The 21,245-nt window shown below is 39.4% G+C and overlaps 1 protein-coding gene across 1 annotated transcript in view; it reads left to right on the forward strand.

The window, feature by feature from the left end:
* The window catches only part of ankrd13b (ankyrin repeat domain 13B), a 61,072-nt gene extending 44,414 nt beyond the window's left edge, over nt 1-16,658 (forward strand). Inside the window, 9 exon segments of the mRNA XM_084717125.1 lie at nt 2,607-2,671; nt 4,134-4,270; nt 6,973-7,130; nt 7,453-7,641; nt 8,218-8,381; nt 13,314-13,390; nt 14,610-14,614; nt 15,440-15,508; nt 15,511-16,658. Of these exon segments, the coding sequence (XP_084573251.1) occupies nt 2,607-2,671; nt 4,134-4,270; nt 6,973-7,130; nt 7,453-7,641; nt 8,218-8,381; nt 13,314-13,390; nt 14,610-14,614; nt 15,440-15,508; nt 15,511-15,641 (995 nt within the window). The 3' untranslated portion in view covers nt 15,642-16,658.
* The last annotated feature ends 4,587 nt before the right edge of the window (nt 16,659-21,245 follow it).

Raw genomic sequence — 21,245 nt, forward strand, 5'->3', positions numbered from 1 at the left:
ATTAATGGACCTTTGCATTGCTTTTAGTGCTCACTCAGTTTCTGGTTAGTGAGGACAACCACAGCAGCAGTCCTGTCTGAAAATACAAGCCACACACTCAGAGGATGCTCAGGTTTTCTTTGCTGCTCATCTCTATCTCATATCAGAATGAGCAGCAGCTGTTGATATTCCCATGCACTCTAAAAACAACGGGTCCTTTCCAGCATTGGTAATTCATCTCACCTTTAAAGGTGGGGTATGTGACACTGGAGACTGATTGTTGAGTCTCACTCCCAGGTTGGCAAATACTGATGCTTTGGGTCAATTATCCCACTTTTAAGGTCATCATCACCGTTCGAGTACCCTTGAGATCTGAGACACACGTTGCTTACACTGGTTTCTGTTGTTCATTGCTACACCAAGTTCATTCACAGTCAGTCCAGTGTCACTAGTCAGCAGATCTGGAAATGTGAAATGTCTACTTCCTCTTGATGGGCAAGGAAATTTCTGAGAAGTACCTAAGATTATCTCATCTTTTGCTCTATAGCAATGTCCAGCAAAGTGGACTCTGTTTGCGCACACAACAGGAGAGATTGGAGTGATGCTACCATAAATCTGAGCTTTTATCGTGACCTCTATGAGAGGATCGGGACACGCCTGAGAAGTCTTGTGTATGTTACATCAAGACGGTCCTGGAGCTCTTTATTACTTACTTCTGCATTGAAAGAAGGATATTTTCCACATAAGCTTTGAAAAAGTTAATCACTGCAGCTCTTTGACTGCCATATTGGATGTAACTTATTACAAGCACGTCGATTGAAATCGTCGATTTCTTTGACGTCAGTGCCATTCATGGAGTGGCTGGGTGGATGATTTGGCTCTTTGTTCAGGATCAGGCATTCTGTCTTCTATGCATTTAGCAGAAGACCTTTGATGTATTGACTGAAATAACACAGTACTAAGTAGTATCACAACTTCTCGGCAGACAATACCTGCATTTGGTCCTTTTTATACCCCAATCTAAAAAAAAGACTATTTGTGTGATTTTTCTTGCAGCCAATCACTGCAAGCACTCTTCAGTTTAGTGTGATGTATTATTGGCCCACTACTGCAGCCGCTACAACCCATACAATCTGTTGTATAGATGTGACGTCTAATAAAAATAAATCCATGAAATGCGCAAAGGTTTCCTCAGGAATGAGCCCCTTCACATGATGAGTATCAAATGAAGTAGGAAAAAAGATACCAAGTGAAGCACTCTATTGGTGTCAGTATCATTCGTATTGGAACTGGTATCCTAATGTCTTCATTGTTGGTTATTTTAAAAGACCCTGAAATCTCATTTTTTCCATCGGTTTTTTACTCTGAGTGGTGGCATTCTACACGAACACAGAATTTTTGATAAAGGTCAGAACTGTCCTGATTATTTCACATGATGGATTCATATTTTGTACAAATCAGAACTGCGTTTTGCTCATTACTGAAACAAACTAAACTAAATTTAAATTAAACTAAATCACAGATCACCGAATTGCACAGAACATCTGTATTTGGTGAAATATGGTCGGTAATTTACGGTGGAATTTTTACTTTACAAATTATGGACATGGCAGATTACACCAATCACAGATGACCTCCACAATTATAACATGAAATACCAGTGCTCGTAATGTATAACACATTAACATTGTGGCAATCTGAAACCTTCACACAGTGAGACTGGACTTTTCAGTGAAGTAGGAAACATCAAGCATCCAATATATAAGGTTTTGAAATGAAAGACATTTCCATATTCACAGATTTTGGATATTTCAGTGAAAGAATTTTTAACTTTTTTTTTGTAGAAAAAACATATCAGACACAAATTATTATTCCAAGCACAGCATTTTCTATGTATTAAAACATGTCTGGGGGCGATCTTTGAGATCCAGAGAAGACAGCTTGACATTCCCCTCCAAGACCCTTCTGTGGTTCTCTTACTGTTGCACTCTGAAGATCCCTTAAGGCTCTTCAAAGCACTTGCATTTTCACAGTGTGGGTTTTCATCACATAGTTGTTTAACAAACATAGATACTCCAGTTTTTCATCCATTTAGTCTAATGATTTACAGTAAATTACACATGTTGCTGTTCATATATAGCGTGTAACTCTGTGTACATCCAGGCAATATGATTTCAGCTGTAGAAAGATGATGCTTGTGTTTCAGAGATGCATTGAAGACAGATATACTGTGCTAAGTAAAATATCTTAAATTATGGCTTTCAGGTGTTGCCATTTTTCAGTAAATTTGTATTGCTGCAAGTTTCAGAAACCAAGAGAAAAGCATAATTGACTTCTGTATGGTTGTGTTCATATCCTGATGGCTCTTAGTAGACAATACGACCACGGCACAAAAGCTTGATATAATGCAATAAATTATCTTGAACAGAACACTGTAGGGCAAAATGACACCACTGACAGTTGCAGTGGAGATGAATGAGCCCATGCTTCATCATCTCTTGATAAACAAGCACCAACTTAAGCCAGCTTTGGGTGCTCTGTAGTGTACTTAAACTCAATAAATTCATTTTTGATTGTCTAACTACATTCTCTCAGTGTTATTATCACTGCTGTGTGTCTCTGAGCAGGTGGCAAGACTCCACTGCAGAACTTCCTCGGGATTGCTGAGCAACACATGGGGCCCAACAACGGGGTAAGTAGACGGTTTATTAAGGTGATTTTCCAGTGTTATCTTTAATCTGATTTTTTTTTTAATTTGTTTTATTTTTGAGAAAGTGCCTTAAAATTCCTAAAGTCTTCTTCAAGTCTGGGGAGGAGGAGGCAGGGGGAAACAACTCGCTTCAACCATAGACTGTATCTTAAATAGGATTTTAACTTTAACATGCTGTCTGTGGCTCACTAAATTGCAGTACTAATTTTTGGATGTGCGGTTGTTACATATTGCTCCTTTAAATCCTTGGAAAACACATTGAGTAAGAAGCCTCATTCATAATGGTTCTGAGGCACAGACATACAATAAGACAAGACACAATTAAAAGAAGATCAGTTGCAATAAAGGAAAAATGCACGGCTTAAACAAGGTAAAATGAACAATGCTTAGAAGTAAACGTGCGAGAATTGGCATAGAGAAAAATAAAATGAATAAGAGCAATTAAAAAATTACAAATAAGAACAATAACGGGTGAATAAAATCAGCAATTAAACCCTGGAATTGTCTCCACAGTATTAATGAAGACAACTTAAAATAATGAACATTCATTCACTCTTAGCATCATCACCATCACGTCCCCTCTCTGGATGGACAGTGAGTGTATGGATCGTGGCTGTTGAGTCCACTGTGTCAACAGGCGAACATGCCTGCAGTGTAGAACAGTAACTCAGAGGCTCCAACCTGCTCTCGAATATTGATTATGTTTTTTAATTTGTTCCTGCTGGAGAGCACCTATGAGTCATACCTTCCTCCTTCTCCTCTTTCTGTATTCTGTCTTTTCACTTTTTCCCCCTCACTGTCGCCTCTGCTCTTTTTTCAACTTTATGCCTTTCTGTCGTCTCTACAGGAGCACTGAGACACACACTCGCACAAAATTTGAGCAAAGCAACATCACTGCTTCACAGTTGCTCAAACTATCTGCAGACCCTAAACTGATTGTGGTTAATTGACTGCATCTGGAGGGAAATGCATAAACATGAAAAGAATTTCTCCTCTATTTCACAAGTCTTGTGCAGCCTCTGCTCTCCTCCAGTAATGGCGGCCTACCTTTGACAGGTTTACTAACGTCATACTTAACAGTTGACAGTGAGCTACTAATTAGAGCAGCGAACCAACAGACGCATCTACTGTAATGATGTAAAATGCCTGAATAAGAACTGCTTTGTCATTTGTTCTCGAGTTTTTCTTTTATTGAGCTGTTGAAAATGTCAGAAGGTAAGAGGAAAGCCTTGAAATCCCCGTAGGTGGTGAGTTTTTAGTTCCACAACAGACAAAAGCAGAGAGAGTGAGTTTTAAAAGCCAGAAATCTTTGCACTTTGCGTCTGGTATTGATGAACAAACCTTTCAACCCCTGCAGATATGGTCATTTTTATAATATATGATCTTTAAAATGGCAACATGTGGTTACATAAGGATTTTAAAATTCATTATTCACTTTCCGCAGGCCTTGGTGACCCAGATGTCGTGTCCCGCTGTGACCAACCCCGCAGCCCTGACGGCCGAGGAATACTTCAACCCTGGCTCATCACCGACTCAGAGGGACATCGGCCACCCGTGCCAGCTCACCACTAAGACCCAGAGGTGACACAGGCAGCCATGCATACAGTGAAGTCGCCCTCTAAACTCACCGCCAACTGCCAGAGCTGACAAACTGATGGGCAGAGAATAGACAGGCGCACACACATACAGGCAGAGCAAAATAAGCCATCCATGACAGCTGACCATCAAGATCCTAAGGAGAAACATGGGCAAATAATAGTGGGAAATAAAATCACACATATATCCACACACATCGACAGGAGTAGATTTCTGCAAAGCTGGTAGAGAGTTATAAAATTAGTCTCATGACAGATCATTTTCACTTGAGTTTTGTACCAAAAGAAACAAAATGAAAAATGAAAGGGAGGAACCCTGCAGTGTCTCTAAGGAAGAATTGAAGCATGTTAGTTTTTAGGTTATGTTTTCTTTTGTAAGGTAGCTTTTCTAGTAATTCTGGTTTTCAGTTTTCCTGCTACTGTCGTCTGCCTGTCAGCTTGGCATCCAATCATCCGTCCTCTAATCAGAGGTGTGGACTTGAGTCACAAATGTGATGATGCTAAATTCGACATGACAAAATCAAAAAAGTTTGTTAAAGCCTTGGACTTAAATGACTTGTGACTTCACGTGGACTTGAGCCTTTTGACTTGAAAATATTTGATACCTTCCCCCAATCCCAAAGATGAAAAAGTTTGTTATATAAAAAGTGTGCCATGAATCAGTTCTTTTCCTTTCATTTACTGAATCAATTAACGTTAATGCTATTCATTCTCAGCTAGTCGAAACTTAATTCCCCAGATCCACTTTGTGTGAACCACTGACATATCAAGATGGACGACGCGTCTCCTTTTCCTCCCACTGTACAAAACTGAAGCCAAAATATCCGAGTGCCTCCATCTTTCAGTGAAGAAGTCATTTGTAGCCAGAGTCTTATCAGCGTTGGAGCTGTGCTTTCAAGTTCCTGCCCACACAAGTGGCCAACTCAATCACAAGCAGAGCTCAGCTGTCAATCATGGCTTGAAATCCCCTTTTAGTAGCATCAAATGACTAATTAAAACCAAACTAATGAGAAAAATGAACATTTGAACAAACATCAGCATGATGAGAACTACCAAACTATGTTTCCATCTTCAGGTAAAATTTGACATGATCTTAATTTTTTAGTTTGTTCTGTGTACCACCTATTATCATTGAGGAGACGGGGTTTATGACATATACCGCAGCCAGCCACTAGGGGGCAACTGAGAGGTTCTGGCTTCACTTCTAGGAACTGTCTACATACAGTCAATGGTTTGGACCAATCTGACAGAATCTCACAAAGCTGCAGAAGAGAACTATGAGGAACTAAGATTATAATACTGAGCACCAGTTGAAAAAAAAAATGTGATCATTATTCATGTAGGAAAAGTATGCAGTAGTCAACGAAAGGACAAATTGCTATATGCAAAATGTGAAGAAAAAAAATTCAGAAGAAGATACAACAACTTCCAACTTCATTCAACATTTGAAGTTGCACAAAGAATAGCAAGTCAAGGCTCTGTTGTTAAAATGGCATTACATTTGGTAAAGAGCACATTATGACTTGACTCAAAACTCAAAGTTTAGGACTTGGAACTTGAGTTGGGACTCGCCTGTCTTGATTTGGGACTTGAGTGCAAAGACTTACTTGTGACATGCAGAACAATGACTTGGTCCTACCTATGCCTCTAAGTGGCTATTGTATGTCTGTCATTTATAACTAGTCACTTTCATTGTTTTGTGAAAAGTGATGGGACATCATGAGCGTTTGAGGTTTCAGAGCAGCCTCTCAATGCTTTGTTCATTATCAGACAAGTTAAAATATAGTCATTGATTGGCCTCAGTTTGAACACGACTCAGCAGCCTGTGGACAGTCATTGTTAGCTGATGGTATCGATGTCTTTGTGTTCCTCTGGCCAAAGAACTAATCACCTGAACAAAGACATAAATTGCTTCAATTATACTTAGGTCCAACTTGTAATTGCTAATATTCATTAACAAACTTGGTCACACTTTATTTTGCAGTACACTAATAAAACATAACAAGCCGTACTTTGTAACGAATTTGACAGACTTGAAATAATATGTCCTTGATTAGACAGAAAACACATCTATACCCTAATTAGATACCATTCACCAAGACTTAACAAGCCTTACTTAACTAGAACACAGTATTAGACAGTATCAGACACTTTATTAGATCCGTATAAGACTTTACTAAAGGGTAATTAGAGACGCATTACAACAGAACTGAACTGTAAACTTAAGTGTATTGTTTCCTACTCTCCCACTCAAGTGTATTATTAATTTATCTTATATCATGGACACTATATTCTTCTACCTCTATCATTAGAGGTAGATCCGATTCACTTATTGTTTTTAAATGGCAAAGCAGCAAATATGTGATTTCACTTTAGTTTACAGTACAGTTCTGGTGTAATGTGTCCCTAATTACCCACTTATAAAGACTAATAAGTGTCTGATAAAGGGTCTGATACTTTCTAGTAAACAGTGTATTGTTTCTAGTTTTTGTCCAATTTGATAAAAATGATCATCGTTACGTCGTAAAGTGTAAAGTGTCAGATTAGGTTCTAACTACTGTCTAATGCATAATGTGTTATTTCTAGTTTTTGTCTAATTTGATACAAAGTACAGCTTGTTACGTCTCGTCAGTGTACTGTAAAATAACGTGCCGCCACAAACTCTTGTGTGTGTGTTTTTGTTTCCAGGTTTAAAGCCAAGTTGTGGCTGTGTGAGTCCCATCCCCTGTCCCTGGCAGAACAAGTGGTGCCTATCATCGATCTCATGGCGATCTCGAATGCCCTGTTCGCTAAGCTCCGTGACTTCATCACTCTGCGCTTGCCGCCTGGCTTCCCTGTCAAGATCGGTGAGTGCTGGGAGAGTGAGATGGATGAAAGGAGGGAGGGAAAGTGGTTCAATTGATGGTCAGTTAAATGATGAAGGGGATGATGGCAGAATGAAAAGTGAGTAATACATAAATACATAAACAAATGGCTGGAAAGAAATGAAGACGGAGGGAGAAAGACAGTGAAAAGGACAGAAAAGATTGCAAATATGATCACTTAAAATAAAAAGAATTGATATAAGGACACACATGGTTATCTAGACGACGAGACTGATGCAAAGACACAAGAAGTTAACAAATATCGTGGTAAAAGCGATAAAAATGTCATCTTCGCTCCCTGCAGAGATCCCTCTCTACCACATCCTCAACGCTAGGATCACCTTCAGCAACCTGAACGGCTGCGAGGAGGGGACGGGCGTCCGTGCCGACAATGAAGTGAATGTCGAGGGGGACGCACCAAGGGAACCCCCAAGGACAGACACCCCGTCTCCGGGCAGTGATTCTTCCAGCGTCTCCAGTTCCAGTTCAACCAGTGAGAACACACTCTCATAAAGTGTTTTCTGTTGTCATCTTTACTGGCGTCTCCCTCCTCAGACAAAATTACTGCAGAGCCCAGACCGTACTTCACTTCACAAACAGAGTTTACAGCTGCGTGATAGAGTTATGGGCGGTATTTATCTCTGACGTTGAATGCAAGGTTATGTTCTTTGTGTTGCGTGTGAGATTATGTCTTCCTTTCATCATCCTATCACTTGATCGGGATCCCCACAGGCACATCTAAATCTGTAGCCACGCAGAGGGGAGATATAATTTATTGTGTGATTGCTCAGAAGGAACCTCTCTAGAAATCCTTGATGTTATCTTGCAGAAATGAGTTATCGTCCTATGAAAAAACATACAGTTGAGTAGAGGGAATATTTGGCAATAATAATATGTTGGAGAAATTACCCAAAACAGCTTGTTTTTATCTGGATTTCTCTTCTTTTCACTCAGACATCACTGTTCTGTTCTTCCCTTACCTGTTCTTCTCCTTTAGCATAATCTCCTACACTGTTAGATAACACTCCTGCCCGTCTCTTGCCCTTTACCTTTCCACTGTGTGCTGCAGTGTCGTGTCGAGCCGGAGAGATTCCCCCATGTGTGTTTGAGGCCCCGCCTGGATACACCATGCTAGGAGGCAAACAGAGAGACAGCATGAGGGAGGAGGAGGAGGACCTGCTGCAGTTCGCCATACAGCAGAGTCTGCTGGAGGCTGGCTCTGAATATGATCAGGTGGACTCCTGGGAGATTATCTTCTGTAATGAAATGAATCTTCGAAGCATCTTAAAATAAGACCTTGTTTAATTGACTGTTTATTAAGCCCCGCCTGCCATTATTAGTTTTGCTACGCCTGTCAAACTTTCCATCCTCACATGGCACATATGCAGAGTACAGTGATGATGAGGGCAATGTTTGCAACAACCACAAGGTAAATAAAAACAGGCTTTTCATTTTTAGCAGCTGACCATTAATTTTGTGCAGTGCAGGGGTTGTATTCAGTATCTCAATTAATCGTAGGTGTATTTTGGATGAAACGTGAATTAAACCAATCAGAGTGTCATCTTCCACTCCCGTTCAGAGCTAGGTGCACCAGCCTCTGGCACATTGCTATTTAAATGACTAATTTGGCAGGTTGGAGAATGAACAGGGATCCTGAAATGACCCACTTGTAGTGATGCAGGCACTGGATCGCTGTTAATCCGTAGGTTGGGTGGGCTGGGTCATAAAAATTAACATTCTAATTACTAGCAGATGGGTTGCAGGTGGGCGAAGGATGAAATGTCTCCTCATAAAAAGAGATGCCGTGACATTACTGTGCACATGGAAATGTTGGTATGTTAACTAATGAAATCACAGCTCCAAATATTGTTAGCATTTAAGCAGCAAAACTAAAAAATGTGTAGATCGGATGTGCAGAAGAATACAGAACATTAATTAACATTAGATCCCGACCAATCTTGTCGTATTCAGTGAAATTACAACTGCTGTGCCTCATGCGTAAATGCACACACATTGTCTCTTTTAACAGGGAGACATTTTCCTCTATTTCACTCACCTGCAACCCAGCAGACAATGTGTATGAAACGTGCTGTGGAAATTAATGTGTCTTGCCTTGTCTCGTAATCCAAATCTTAACTACAGTATTCTAGAAACAAAGTGTACACATGTTGTGAACACTCCTATGTAAGAACATTTCATTATCTGAATAATGGGTCCTTTAAATAACAGGAAAATTCCACTGAGTTTAGACCATGTTTTTGTTGGTCAGTGACACGGTTGCTCTCTGCTGCCTCAAGACAGCAATGCGCCAGCAATACACCTGACATCACCTCATTTTAAGACCAATACGCCAATGGGTGAGCAGATGGGCGCAAGTATATTTGCTACCTGAACAATGGGGGCACTGGGTGAGAAAGTGACTGAATCAGACAGAAGATAGCAATGACAGCTGCACTGTACTGTGTGCCACTTTACGACGGACGGAAGATAGAGCCCTGTGAGTTAAAGGTGTTTCTACAGTAGCCCAGAATGGACAAACCAAATGCTAGCTAGATCTAGATACAGCCTTTTCGCAGCCACTGCAGGTTTTCCTACATGCTTGGAAGGAGAGGGTGAGATTAATTCTTTAAGCTCACTGCTAGATGCCACTAAATTCTACACACACCACCTTTAAACTCTGAGTATTTCTCTTACTACAGCCACATGCACACTGCTTTAACATATTGAGAAATCCAAAGCTTGACCAACCTGCAGTGTCTAGTGACTTTTGCTGAGCTATGATTGGAGAGTCACTGCTCAGAGGAGTGGCTTAACTAATGGTCAGTTATCTCACCTTTGATTGTGTTGAATATTTTTGCTCTTGTACTTGTACATAAATATATACTTCTAGTGTCTCACTGTAAAGTAATACATACGATTGCAAAAACTGCATGAAGTTTTCAAAGCCATTCTGCTGTATCAACCCAGGTGCACCACACCCCCCTATGAAACACCCAGTACAAATTACAGCACTAAATTCTCCAATAAGTCAAGCGTGACCAGACAAATAGACACAGTGAAGTTGGAAAAAAGCAACCAGTTTCAAAATAAAAACAATCAATACTGAAGTAAAATCGATAAGTAGAATAAATTGCCTGTAATGTGTGGGGGGCCAGACCCATTATATTCAACACTGCCTCAGGATAGGTGCTGCTCTGAAATCCCACAGATCCAGGTCCTGATAGTCCTTGGCCTTCTTCCAGAGGTACAGAGAGAGAGGTATAAATAGGCTCGGTCAGAAAGGTCAGAGAACATCCTCCGAGTTTTCTTAGCTTGGATACAGGAGGGAAATGTAGAAGAGACACAGGCAAGAGTTGTGCTTTAGTTTGTACAATCATCTTCAGCAGTCCTGAGCTGTTCAAACCGCTGCTCCAAACAGTGATGAAAAAGGTGAAGACACTTTTAATTACAGCTCTAATTCGGAAGCAGGACAGATGGACCATAGTGCTGACACTGCATGTTTTACAGCATTAACTAATGTACAAATCGAGCTTACATTACAGCCTGTCATCTTCTAGAATATAATTTCTCATCATTCATTCACAGTTTCATTTAATTTTACTACAGAAATCATGAATCATCATCATTAAACTTTATTTAAAATTGAATCCTGGCAGATTTTTTTTTTTTTCTGTCCTTATTCTGTGATAATGCAGGGAGAGATTTCTTCAAAACTCTAGTCGACTGTCACACAGCCAGGTAGTCAAGAAATCAAACCTGCTGGTAAACAGTAAGGAGTTTGATGCAGGACAAAACCAGCATACAAGGGAAACAGAGAGGTAGTCCAAACAGTATTTCAAACTTCCCAATATTTAATAATACCAAGTTTCAACATACAAGGTCATTCAATTATGTGGCGCTTGCAATATTTATTGTGCTTTTATAAAGGACTTTGATCATTTTTTGCATTAAAGTGGTTGCCATGTGGAATTTTGACCCTCATGTCTTTAATGTCAGAGTTCCTGGCATCACTTCAATGCATGAAAAAGTGAAACCCACTTGCAGCAATCAACCACTTGTATGGATCAAAAAGCTTGGGACAGAATCATTCCTATATAAATGCTGTTTTAATAATTTGCTTATTGTAATCAAGTAGTCTTCTTACAGGGTGTTTTCACACATGACAACATATGCAAAGCAAACTTATTACCACAGTAACTTTTTTTTTTTAATTAACTTTACTTCACCTGTATGCTTCTGGCTTCTGGCATGCACATTGAAATCATGACAGGTTAAAAAAAGTAATTTTCTCTCAATGAAAAAGGTAGTTTCCTCAGGCTTGTGACAAACTGTCAAATGAGATGCAGCAGTGAAACTTGATGTTCCTCAGGTTACCGTGTGTCGTATGCTCAAACAACAAGAAACAGTCTGGTAACGATGGAGACAGAAAACAATTACACAAGGGGCGAGCAGCTGCGGTTGAAGCGGACACAAGGGAAAAATAGCAAATATTTATGTAATAAATATACAAATGTCACTTTAACAGGTTTCCATTGTAATTATAATGTAATATTCATAAATATTCACTATCATGTGATCTACAGTATCTTTTACTTGCAAAACTGAGCTGTGGGCCCCAATTTAGCCTCCCAAATACCCAGCCAGTATTTTTACGCTGGAATATACCCTGCCATAGCAGTTTGCTGGGGCCGCCTTTCCACCCAAAGTACTTGAAACTTTTAGTCCCATGCAGGAACTACTTTTCAAGGAACTAAAATGTTCCTTCAACCTGGTTTTGTGCCTGTATAAGCCCTAAAGGTTTATGCAAATTAGTCAGTTGCTTAAAGAGATGGCTGTTTTTGCACATCATTTTTGTGTGTGCCTATAAAACAGTTATGACATATAAAGCGAAAGTCGATCAATCTGTTGTATGTATTTTTCTGTAACTCTATGTGTGAAAGCACAATGAACAAAAAACAAACTAGCTTGCAGCTGCAGATTTTAAAAATGTTCACTGATATAAAATGCTGCGAGAGCTCAGAAATGTTCAGCACTCTAAGCCCCAATCCCAAAGTTCCTGTACTTTTGTAAAGTAGTACCTCCCGAGTTGGGACTTTTTGGAAGGTAAAATAGTGTCGCCAGAACTTAATTTAGACCCTGGTCTCCATGGTGAAAACATACTGAGTTCCTTGTTGCTGGGGAAAGTTCTGTGGTGCAAACACAGCTTAGACTTGTGATTATTTAGGAATTTATTTAAGAACGTGAACCATGTAAGCATAACCAAAATATTAAATGTATTAAGCCTAGATTATAAGACAGGACCTCAAGATTGAGTAAAAAGCAAATTAATTTGTTATCAATCAAATTAACACAAAGTAATTGCTACACAGTCAACTTTTAGGTCCTCAGGGCCCCTTAAGGCAGCAGCTTTCCCTGTGGGTAATCCGGCCTTCAGTAGAAAATAAATCTCAAAAACAATAATATGAAGTACGGTATGCACAATTAGATGTGAAATCGTGTAAAACCACTGACCCTTTAATGAGTCACTGTTGAAAGATGCTGCTGTGTTAATGTGATATTTCAGTGTAAATGGTACGATGTACATTAATAGAATAGTGGCAGAATATGAACCTTTATTTTTTAAGGACCAGTGTGTAAGATTTGGTGGGCGGATCTACTGGTGAGTTTCTAGATTGCAAACACTTTTGTCTGTTCTGAGCTACTGTAGAAACATGGCAGTGACACGTGGCGGACTCCATGGAAGATGACTTGCCCACTCTGTAGATATAAAAGGCTTAATCTAAGGAAACAAAAACTCAATGATTATGAAAACATACTTAGGAATATTATATTCCCTGTCTTCCATATTCTGCCAATAAATCCCTATAAATCTCACACACCGGGCCTTTAACTTAAGTTTATCAATATTAATAGTGGTATCAGATGTGGTATTAATATTGGGTGTGTGTATAAAAGAAGCAGGGCCAGGATCAATCTGGTTTACGTACAGTCAGTTCATAATTTATAATCAAGCCAGCTGGCTGTCTGTGTGCTGTGAGTAAGCGGTACCTTAGCATACATTAACAGGAGAAAGTTGTTTTACATCTGTTTATCTGTGATGTTTATGTGTACCCACTTCCTGAGCTGCCTCTCTGACTTCCTCTGTGGCCTCCTCTTTGTTTCTAGGTGACCATCTGGGAAGCGCTGACCAACAGCAAGCCAGGAACACACCCCCTGTCCTGTGACCCAAGTCGTCTGGAGAGGTCAGACGTTCAGACCTCTTCTTTGTCCGTCTTTTTCACCCTTTTCTCCCTGCCTCCGTCATGGTCTCACCTCCCTGTTCTGTAAATGCACTCTCTCTCCACATTTCCACACCCTCCTTCCAAAGTCCAACTCCTCTGTTATCAGGAATCAACCAGCAGCTAAAGATTAAGTTGGATAACGGCATCAGTTATTAAAAAATGAACAGGACTTTTATCTTCAAAAAAGCTGGAATCCTCAAAGAAAAAAAACATAAATCTCCATGACTGTCAGGACCAAGGCGACATTTCCTGCCATGCCTTCATCCATATTGTCTCCGACTTCCTCTCACTTCTGTTCTGTATTGTTATTCTTCAGTGTCTTCCACTCTTCCATTGTGATTTTTCCATCCTGCAGATCTTTCCCTCCATCCCTGACTCACATCCTGTATTCCTGTCCTCCCCTACTTATCCATCCTGCTATTCTCCTCTCATCTCCTGTCTACTGTGCACTACTGTGTGTGTGTGTGTGTGTGTGTGTGTGTGTGTGTGTGTGTGTGTGTGTGTGTGTGTGTTTGTGGAGAGAGTTTCCTGCTTTCACAGTCGATAGTACCACTGTTGACTTTAGCCTGTTATCTTTAGACAGTGTTTTCTTTCTGCGTCTTCCCTATTTGTAGATGAGTGGATGGATAAACAGACAGACAGGCCCGTCTGTCTTTCCCTCTTTTGACACAATCTTTCTCCTGCAGTGTTTACTTGCACCACTGTCATACTGCTAGACAAAACTTGGTCTTGAAAACAGCGTTGTAGAGTGTAAAAAACTTAACCTAGAAGTTTGTGTGGTGTCCTCTCTGTCATGTAACGAGGTAAAAAGAAGAATGCCTTATTGGCTGTTGCAACAAACCCACGACCCTAATATCTTAAAAATTTATTCTTCATGTGTCGTCAAGACTCCTACTGCAAACATTTTTTAAGGTTACAAAGTTTATGATGTTACTTTGACTTGCCCTCTGACAAGAACTAAATAATACCATCAGAAGTAAAATTAACCAGAAGGAAAGAAAATGAAACCAGAATGAAAAATATGGTTGCACTTTCAAGCTCCAGGCTCTTCCTCAGACTGCTTTCAGTATGTACAGGGAGTCACTGTCTTAAATACCTATCATTCATCATAATAAATACATAATAATAAATAATAAATATACTATAGAATTCACGTAGCACATACACCAGTCTTCTACAGATCTAGTAATAAATACACTTGAAAATAAATACACGCCCAATAGATTAGTACTCCAAACAGGACTGCACTCTCTAATAAGGCACTCCTTATTATGGTTTGCATGTTTTTTTTGCAGTGAGTACATTTCCTAAACAATATTAAGGTCTTTCCCAGGGGGATCAGCTTTACAACAATTTTTTGATGTAGTTTTTCTGCTGCTACAAAAAATTATGGCGTGTATCTGTCTCTTCTGTCTATAGTTACCATAATGTTTTTTATTGTTACATTTGAGCCTTACTTTATAATAAGCCATCAGATCTTAGGCTACAAATGTGAATAAATAAAACGTCACAGGCTGACGGCAAACTAGTGATTAGTGATTAATCTATAACTAACACCATTAAATCAGTAATACAGGGTTTTTCTGCAGTTGTAAAAGTTAAGAAATCAATTGTGGAGGAGATGCTGTGTTGCTCTTTTCCAGAAAAGTTTAAACAGTCCATCGGAGGAGACTTTTTGATGAATTAAAGATTTACTTATGAAAACAAAGCATGAGTGATATTGGAGGATAAATATCAGCGAAAGGGATTTTCACAACTTGGCAACCCACAAATTGTTTGTTTAATATAAAATAAAAATCATATTTTGTATCTTACCTGATAAGAGATGATAACAATTACATTCTGATTTCATTATTAAACTATTTTATTGTTGCACACATAACAAAACTATAATCTCAAAGTTAGCATTTATTAATCATGGTTATTATAAAATGTGTGATTGTAAGTCCAAAAGGTAAAGTAGTTTCAGTCCTCGAGCAGCTTCTTAAACTGTTTTCTTCCTCACGCCAGGACCCCCCAACACAAGGCCCGCCCCCCCTCCAGCCTCTCCTCCACCCCCTCCAAGAAGAAGCCCACCACCTGCAGCTACAACGAGCAACTGCGCATCGCCATGGAGATATCAGCTCGAGAGCAGGAGGAAGCAGAGCTTCGGCGGCGGCAGGAGGAGGAGGAGCTACAGCGCATCATTCAGCTGTCACTCATGGAGAAATGAGAGCCGAGTGGCCCAATGGGGGTCTGAGGGGAGAGGTCTGGACCAAGGACACATGGGAGAAAAGGGCAGCAAGGGTGACTGTAAAACTTTAAAGCACACTCTGTCAGTGGCTGGACAAAAACGCCAAATTTATCTTGAAATCGCCACCTCCTTTCTCTCCCATCGCCTTAACCAGACCTTTCCCATGAAGCCATACGGTGATGCGGCTGTCTGGCCTCAGACAGCCAGAGAGGGACGTAGCTTCCTCTTCCTGGTGCCACATGGTACTTTCTTGACCAGTGCCAGTTTACAACCAACAATATATCCAATACAACAAGTTTCATGGAATGCCTCCTTGGATGAGTGATTTCTGTCTGTTTGCAGGTGTGTGTGTGTGTGTGCGTGTGTGTGTGTCTGTCTGTGTGTGTGTGTGTGTGTGTTGGTCTGGGTGTGTGTTTCAAAACCAGCTCTCCGCACAGGGGTCAACTTCAAGATCACCTTCTGTTGTGAAAACGGAGTGTGTTAGGCCAACTCTCTGCTCCAGCACTAACACACACGATCACCGAGTCGTTGTGTGGCTTCTTTCAGTCTTAACTGTGATTTAAAAAAAAAAAAAAAAAAACAGTTTGTGTGAGAGGAGCAGTGACGAACCAGGAATGGTGGTGTGGAGAATAACCGAACCCTTCTTGGTCAAGTTGAGTTGAATGTCGACAAACCATCAGACTTCCTCAGTTTTTAATGAAAACTATTTTGAAAAAATGGACTGGTACATTTGATTTGATTTGCACAAAATCCAGACGTACTGTACTTTAGCTTGTGGGTGGATCACGTATATGACTGTTAATGGATGTAGATGATGAGCTTGAGCACAAACTAACCTCAGGCCCGTTATAGATTTAGCCCGACGTTAGACTGCAGGAGCACAGATTTGATGAGATACGATGAAGACTTGGTGTACTAACATAACCTGTATGTGACTGTGAGTGAGTTTGTGGCAGGCCTGTGTGTAATACAAACAATAAAGGGACAAGATAGTGATGGTTTGTATGTGGATTGTGGAATAGAAATGTTACTAAAAGAGGTTTTTCTGTATATTTGCATCTTCTCACCTTAACATGGGCAGATGATTTCTGTATTTCTGTGTAGTCACGGTACAGTATGTGTACAATATTTCAGCATGGTCTACAGCACCCGCGTGAGGTTCATTTTGTCCGACTTGAGTCTAGCCTGGAGACCTGCAATATCAGAGCGTGCTCTCTGAGGGGAGATGTACCCTGGAAGAATCACTGTAGAGGCTATTGACAGCAATTTTAGGTTATATTGCACCCTGAAAGCCAGTTGGTTGCACAATACAACATCCTGAAAACAAAAGCAAATCTAAAATGGCCCCAAAAAACTGCAAATGTGGAGCATTCGGTTCTTGGAATGGATAGATTGTTTTTGCTGTGCCTGGTTGCATAAAACCACTTAGGCTATGGTTTCCTTTAAAGTTTCATATAATGATGCCTTAGAAAAAAAAAAAACGAGTTGCATAAAATCAACATAAAAACTTAGGGAAAACCCTCTAATAAAGTGTGCCCTTAGCTGCTTAAGTATTTCCTTATTGTAGTTGTTGCCAGAAGGTCCTTAGCAACCATTTTCTTGTAGAAAGTTTTAAGGGGCCCATAACAGTCCTTTCAAAAAGATTTAAAAAAATTGTGAGATAACAAGGCACATTTTTCAGGACAGGAGAAACGAGTGATGCAAGCATTGTAGTATAGATATGAAGTTAGTACTAGTACTAGCAGCATTAACATAACTCTGTCCCATATGTTTCCGTTACCTGTTTCATTTTATTGAAACGCCAGTTTTTGTTGACCCCTGTCAATGTTTTCTCCTGTCTTGCTGCGAGTTATTTTGTCATATTTCTTCATGACTTCTTGCCACATCTTCTGCTTTCTTATCCATACTGGAGAAGCAAGCTAACACAGGCTAGCTAAGTGCGTAATCTAAACTAGCCAACAACTGTGAATGCTGTCTTGTGACATTAAAAGATGATGTGAGCGAAATGTAACCATGGTAACTGAAGTGCACATGTGATGTTTTATGACATTAACATTTGGCTGCTCTGTATTCCTTAACAAATGTTGCATCGTTTGCTATCTAGCAAAAAAGCTAACTAAACTGCTTGCTAACTGAAAAGTCTGTTAGCCTAGTTAGCATACTCATGACGGGTTATTAACTGGAATGAAAGAAAAGACACACTTTTAATTGGAGTTTAAACTTTTAGTCCAACAGAATTAAATTTTTATCTCAGTTTAGAATAAAAACTAAAAAAAAAAGGTTTAAAGAGGTTTATAATAAGTTTTTCTTAATTTAAGATAGCTTAAAAGTTTTGTGCCAGATAATTTGAATTTAAACCATGGTTTAATCAGGTTTAAAAATGAATACTTGTGGGTGTAACCCAACCTTGGTCTACACTTAGGCAAGGAGACAGGCTTTATGCAACACTCCTAAGTGAACCACTTAGTTTAGGGAAATATTTTTGCTTAAGGGACCAATTTAAGTTTGAAACTTCAGGTGATTTATGCAACCAGGCACTCTTATTATTGTGAGTAACTAAAATTGCAGGGCTCAAGGCCAGTCAAACTCTGAGAAACATGTTTTGTTGCAAAGGGCGAGGACGGACAGTGACAGCTTTTTTTTCCTTCTTGTTTTTGTAAGTTATTTCATTGAAAGAAATGTAAAACTTTCACACTCAAATATCAGCACAAAGTGAGGAGAACCACCTCTGTCTCCTCTCCAGTTCATAGTTAAGCTTGCCTGTTTTTTTACTTTTTAAAAAATGTTGCAGAAAAGAGATGCCGCAAGATGTTTTTATGGTGTATGCTGGGAAGTGAGTTCAGATAATGATTCCAATAAAGAAACATCTTTTGGAGCAGCAATGCATGAGTGGGTTCTTTTTTTTAAATCTATTTTTAATCTCACATGATTTAAATCCCTTGACCCCATGCTGAGTTTTACCTGCAGCTTCCCCACTGTAAGTTAGTTTTTCCTCCCTCTTGAGTGAAGGACGGTGACAAAAGCAATTAATTTCTCACGAGATAGGGAGAGCTGCAGCAGCGTTAGTCGGCACCAGAGAGAGCTGATCTGTTTTTAGCAGCTTCCACCTCCATCATCCTCCCTGTGACATGGATTCCCAGCGCCTCAGCCTGATCCAAGGGGGTTTTTGCCTGTAGTTATTTTAGGCTTGACAGGGAGGAAAGGGACAGCTTAGAGAACCCTAAACCCTCTAAGAAATACCACTCAGAGCACCCAGGCTGCTCGCTGCGCTTTTGGTGGTGTGTTGCAGAGAATGGGAGCAGAGAAAATGAAATAATTTTCCAAGTGAATCAGCAGCCACAACTTCTCCAGTGCCCTGACTCAGCCCGACATTATGAATAACATCAGGATGGTGGAAGCACTGGGCTGCAGGCGAGTGTGAAGTGAATTTGTAAAGAGCCACAGACTCAAAACAAGGTGTGTGTCTGTCAAAGAGGGAGACGGAGAAGCTGAGAGCATCAGTATGCAAAGAGTAAGGATGCCAATCTCAGCCGTGGCACCCAGGGAGACAAACACTCACTGTAACCCTCCCGCTCTCTTCTGCTCCACTAATTTTATTCCTCACTATTTCCCTGTTCACAACAGTTCAATTTGGAACACGCGCTGTATGAAAAAGCTCTTCTTTAACCCATCTGCTCTGTCTACTGAAGTGGATTTAATTGGTGAAATCATCAAGGGATCTTGGCTTTCCTCTTGATTCACTTAGACCAGCGTAGCCTTTGAGTTTTTTTTTTTTACACTCAAACACAGAAAATGAGAAAATTGAAAATAGTTGTGTTTGATGTCTTTTTTTATTGGCTGATTTTTTTTTCTGTCTAGTCACACTGTTTAATGTCATTCTTTCTCGGTCAGTGCCGCTATCTGATCTGTGTGTGTGTGTGTGTGTGTCAGTGGAGGCCTGGGTGGCCTACATCTCCGTGTTTAATTACCCACATGAAAGAGTAGGTAAAATGTCAGCCTGAAATAAGCTGCGCAGAGCACTGATGGAGATCATTTCCCTAGGAGACGGGATTGACTTGTTCAAAGGGACACGTCCAGGTGGAATGTATTTCTATCAGTAACATGGAGCTGGATTTTCACCCTTTACATTGTAAAATTTTGGGTGTTTGGTTGGTTATCTGAGCTTGCACTCACCCTACGATTGGGTAGCACAAGGATTAATTTGTAGACCTTAAAATTATGTTCCACCAAACCTTTGAAACAGCTTTAAATTAAGAAATTCCCATTTGAACTGTATTACCAGTATTAACATTAAACTTAGACTTGAGGAGGTTTAACTTTTTAAATAGCTGCCTTTGTGAGATGATTGAGCAAAATAATAATAATAATAATAATAATAATAATAATAATAATAATAATAATAATAATGATAATAATAATCTCAAAAGGCTAAGTTTCTTAAAGAACGTAGATAACTTGAGCTAGCTCCCAAACAATATAGCATTTTTCTAGATATTTTAGCAAGTTAGCAAACAATTAAATGTTTTTGGTAGTTTAGTTTTAGCTAGCTAGTAAACAATGCAACATTTTATTAATCCTTTTATTTATACCAGGTCCAGACAGCATCAAATGCATTAATTTATTTTAATTTGCATCTCCATATTGATTACCCTCTATTTAATTTCGGTTTAAAACACTAAGATTGATTTTACAAAACTGACATTAGTTTTTAATTGTGCAACAGCATTCTGCTTAGTTTTAAATTAGGATTTACTCATTTGAAATCTAATTCTACCAAACTCTGATTAGAACTAATCTTAGATCAAATTAATCTCGGTTGGTGCAACCTCGTCTAAGTGTTTACTTTCAAGAATTTAACACCACTAACTGAACACTTTCACCACATTTCACAGGGTATCTACATTTATCAGCAACTTAAATGTAAGACTTCAATTCAGTCATTTAAATTTAAGGCCAATGTTGCAGTAAAAGTTTAAATTAAATTATAAGTAAGGCAAACTAACAATAATTGGTTGAGTTAAAGAACATTTGCCCAAATGTTTGTGTGAAAAAAATGTTTTTTCTTAATATTACTCAATTGTCTGAAATGAGGCTATATGAATGTAGAATACCAGCTTTTATGCTGAAAGTCATTTAGGCCCCTGTATTATCATTGTGGTTCTGTTTTATAGTCTATGACTTTTAAATACATTAAAATTTAACTCTTGTTGATTTTCTCCAATACTAAATATACTGTGCAGGCAGTGAATTTCAGACTGTGCTTACAGCATTCAGTAACTAAATATTTAAGACCTTCCAAAACAGAATTTAACCCTACTTAATACTTATTAAGACCTTCTTTTTACAATTGTGATATTAAGACATTTTAAGGACCCCTGCACACTCTGATTTGACCTTCTTCTACCTTCTCTAGTGCCTGAGGGCATGTTTAAAAACTAGTTCTCTGCCTGGCCAACAGGTGGCAGTAACATCAATGACACGTTTGGTCTAATCATCAGGTCTTCATAGTCATCTATTTTTTCTTCTCCTCAAATTGGCGTGTGTGTGAGAGAGGAAAAATGTACAGAGCCACTGCAGTCAAAA

Source organism: Lutjanus erythropterus, chromosome 4, assembly GCF_056507025.1.
Source record: "Lutjanus erythropterus isolate fLutEry1 chromosome 4, fLutEry1.hap2, whole genome shotgun sequence".
Lineage (NCBI taxonomy): Eukaryota > Metazoa > Chordata > Actinopteri > Lutjaniformes > Lutjanidae > Lutjanus > Lutjanus erythropterus.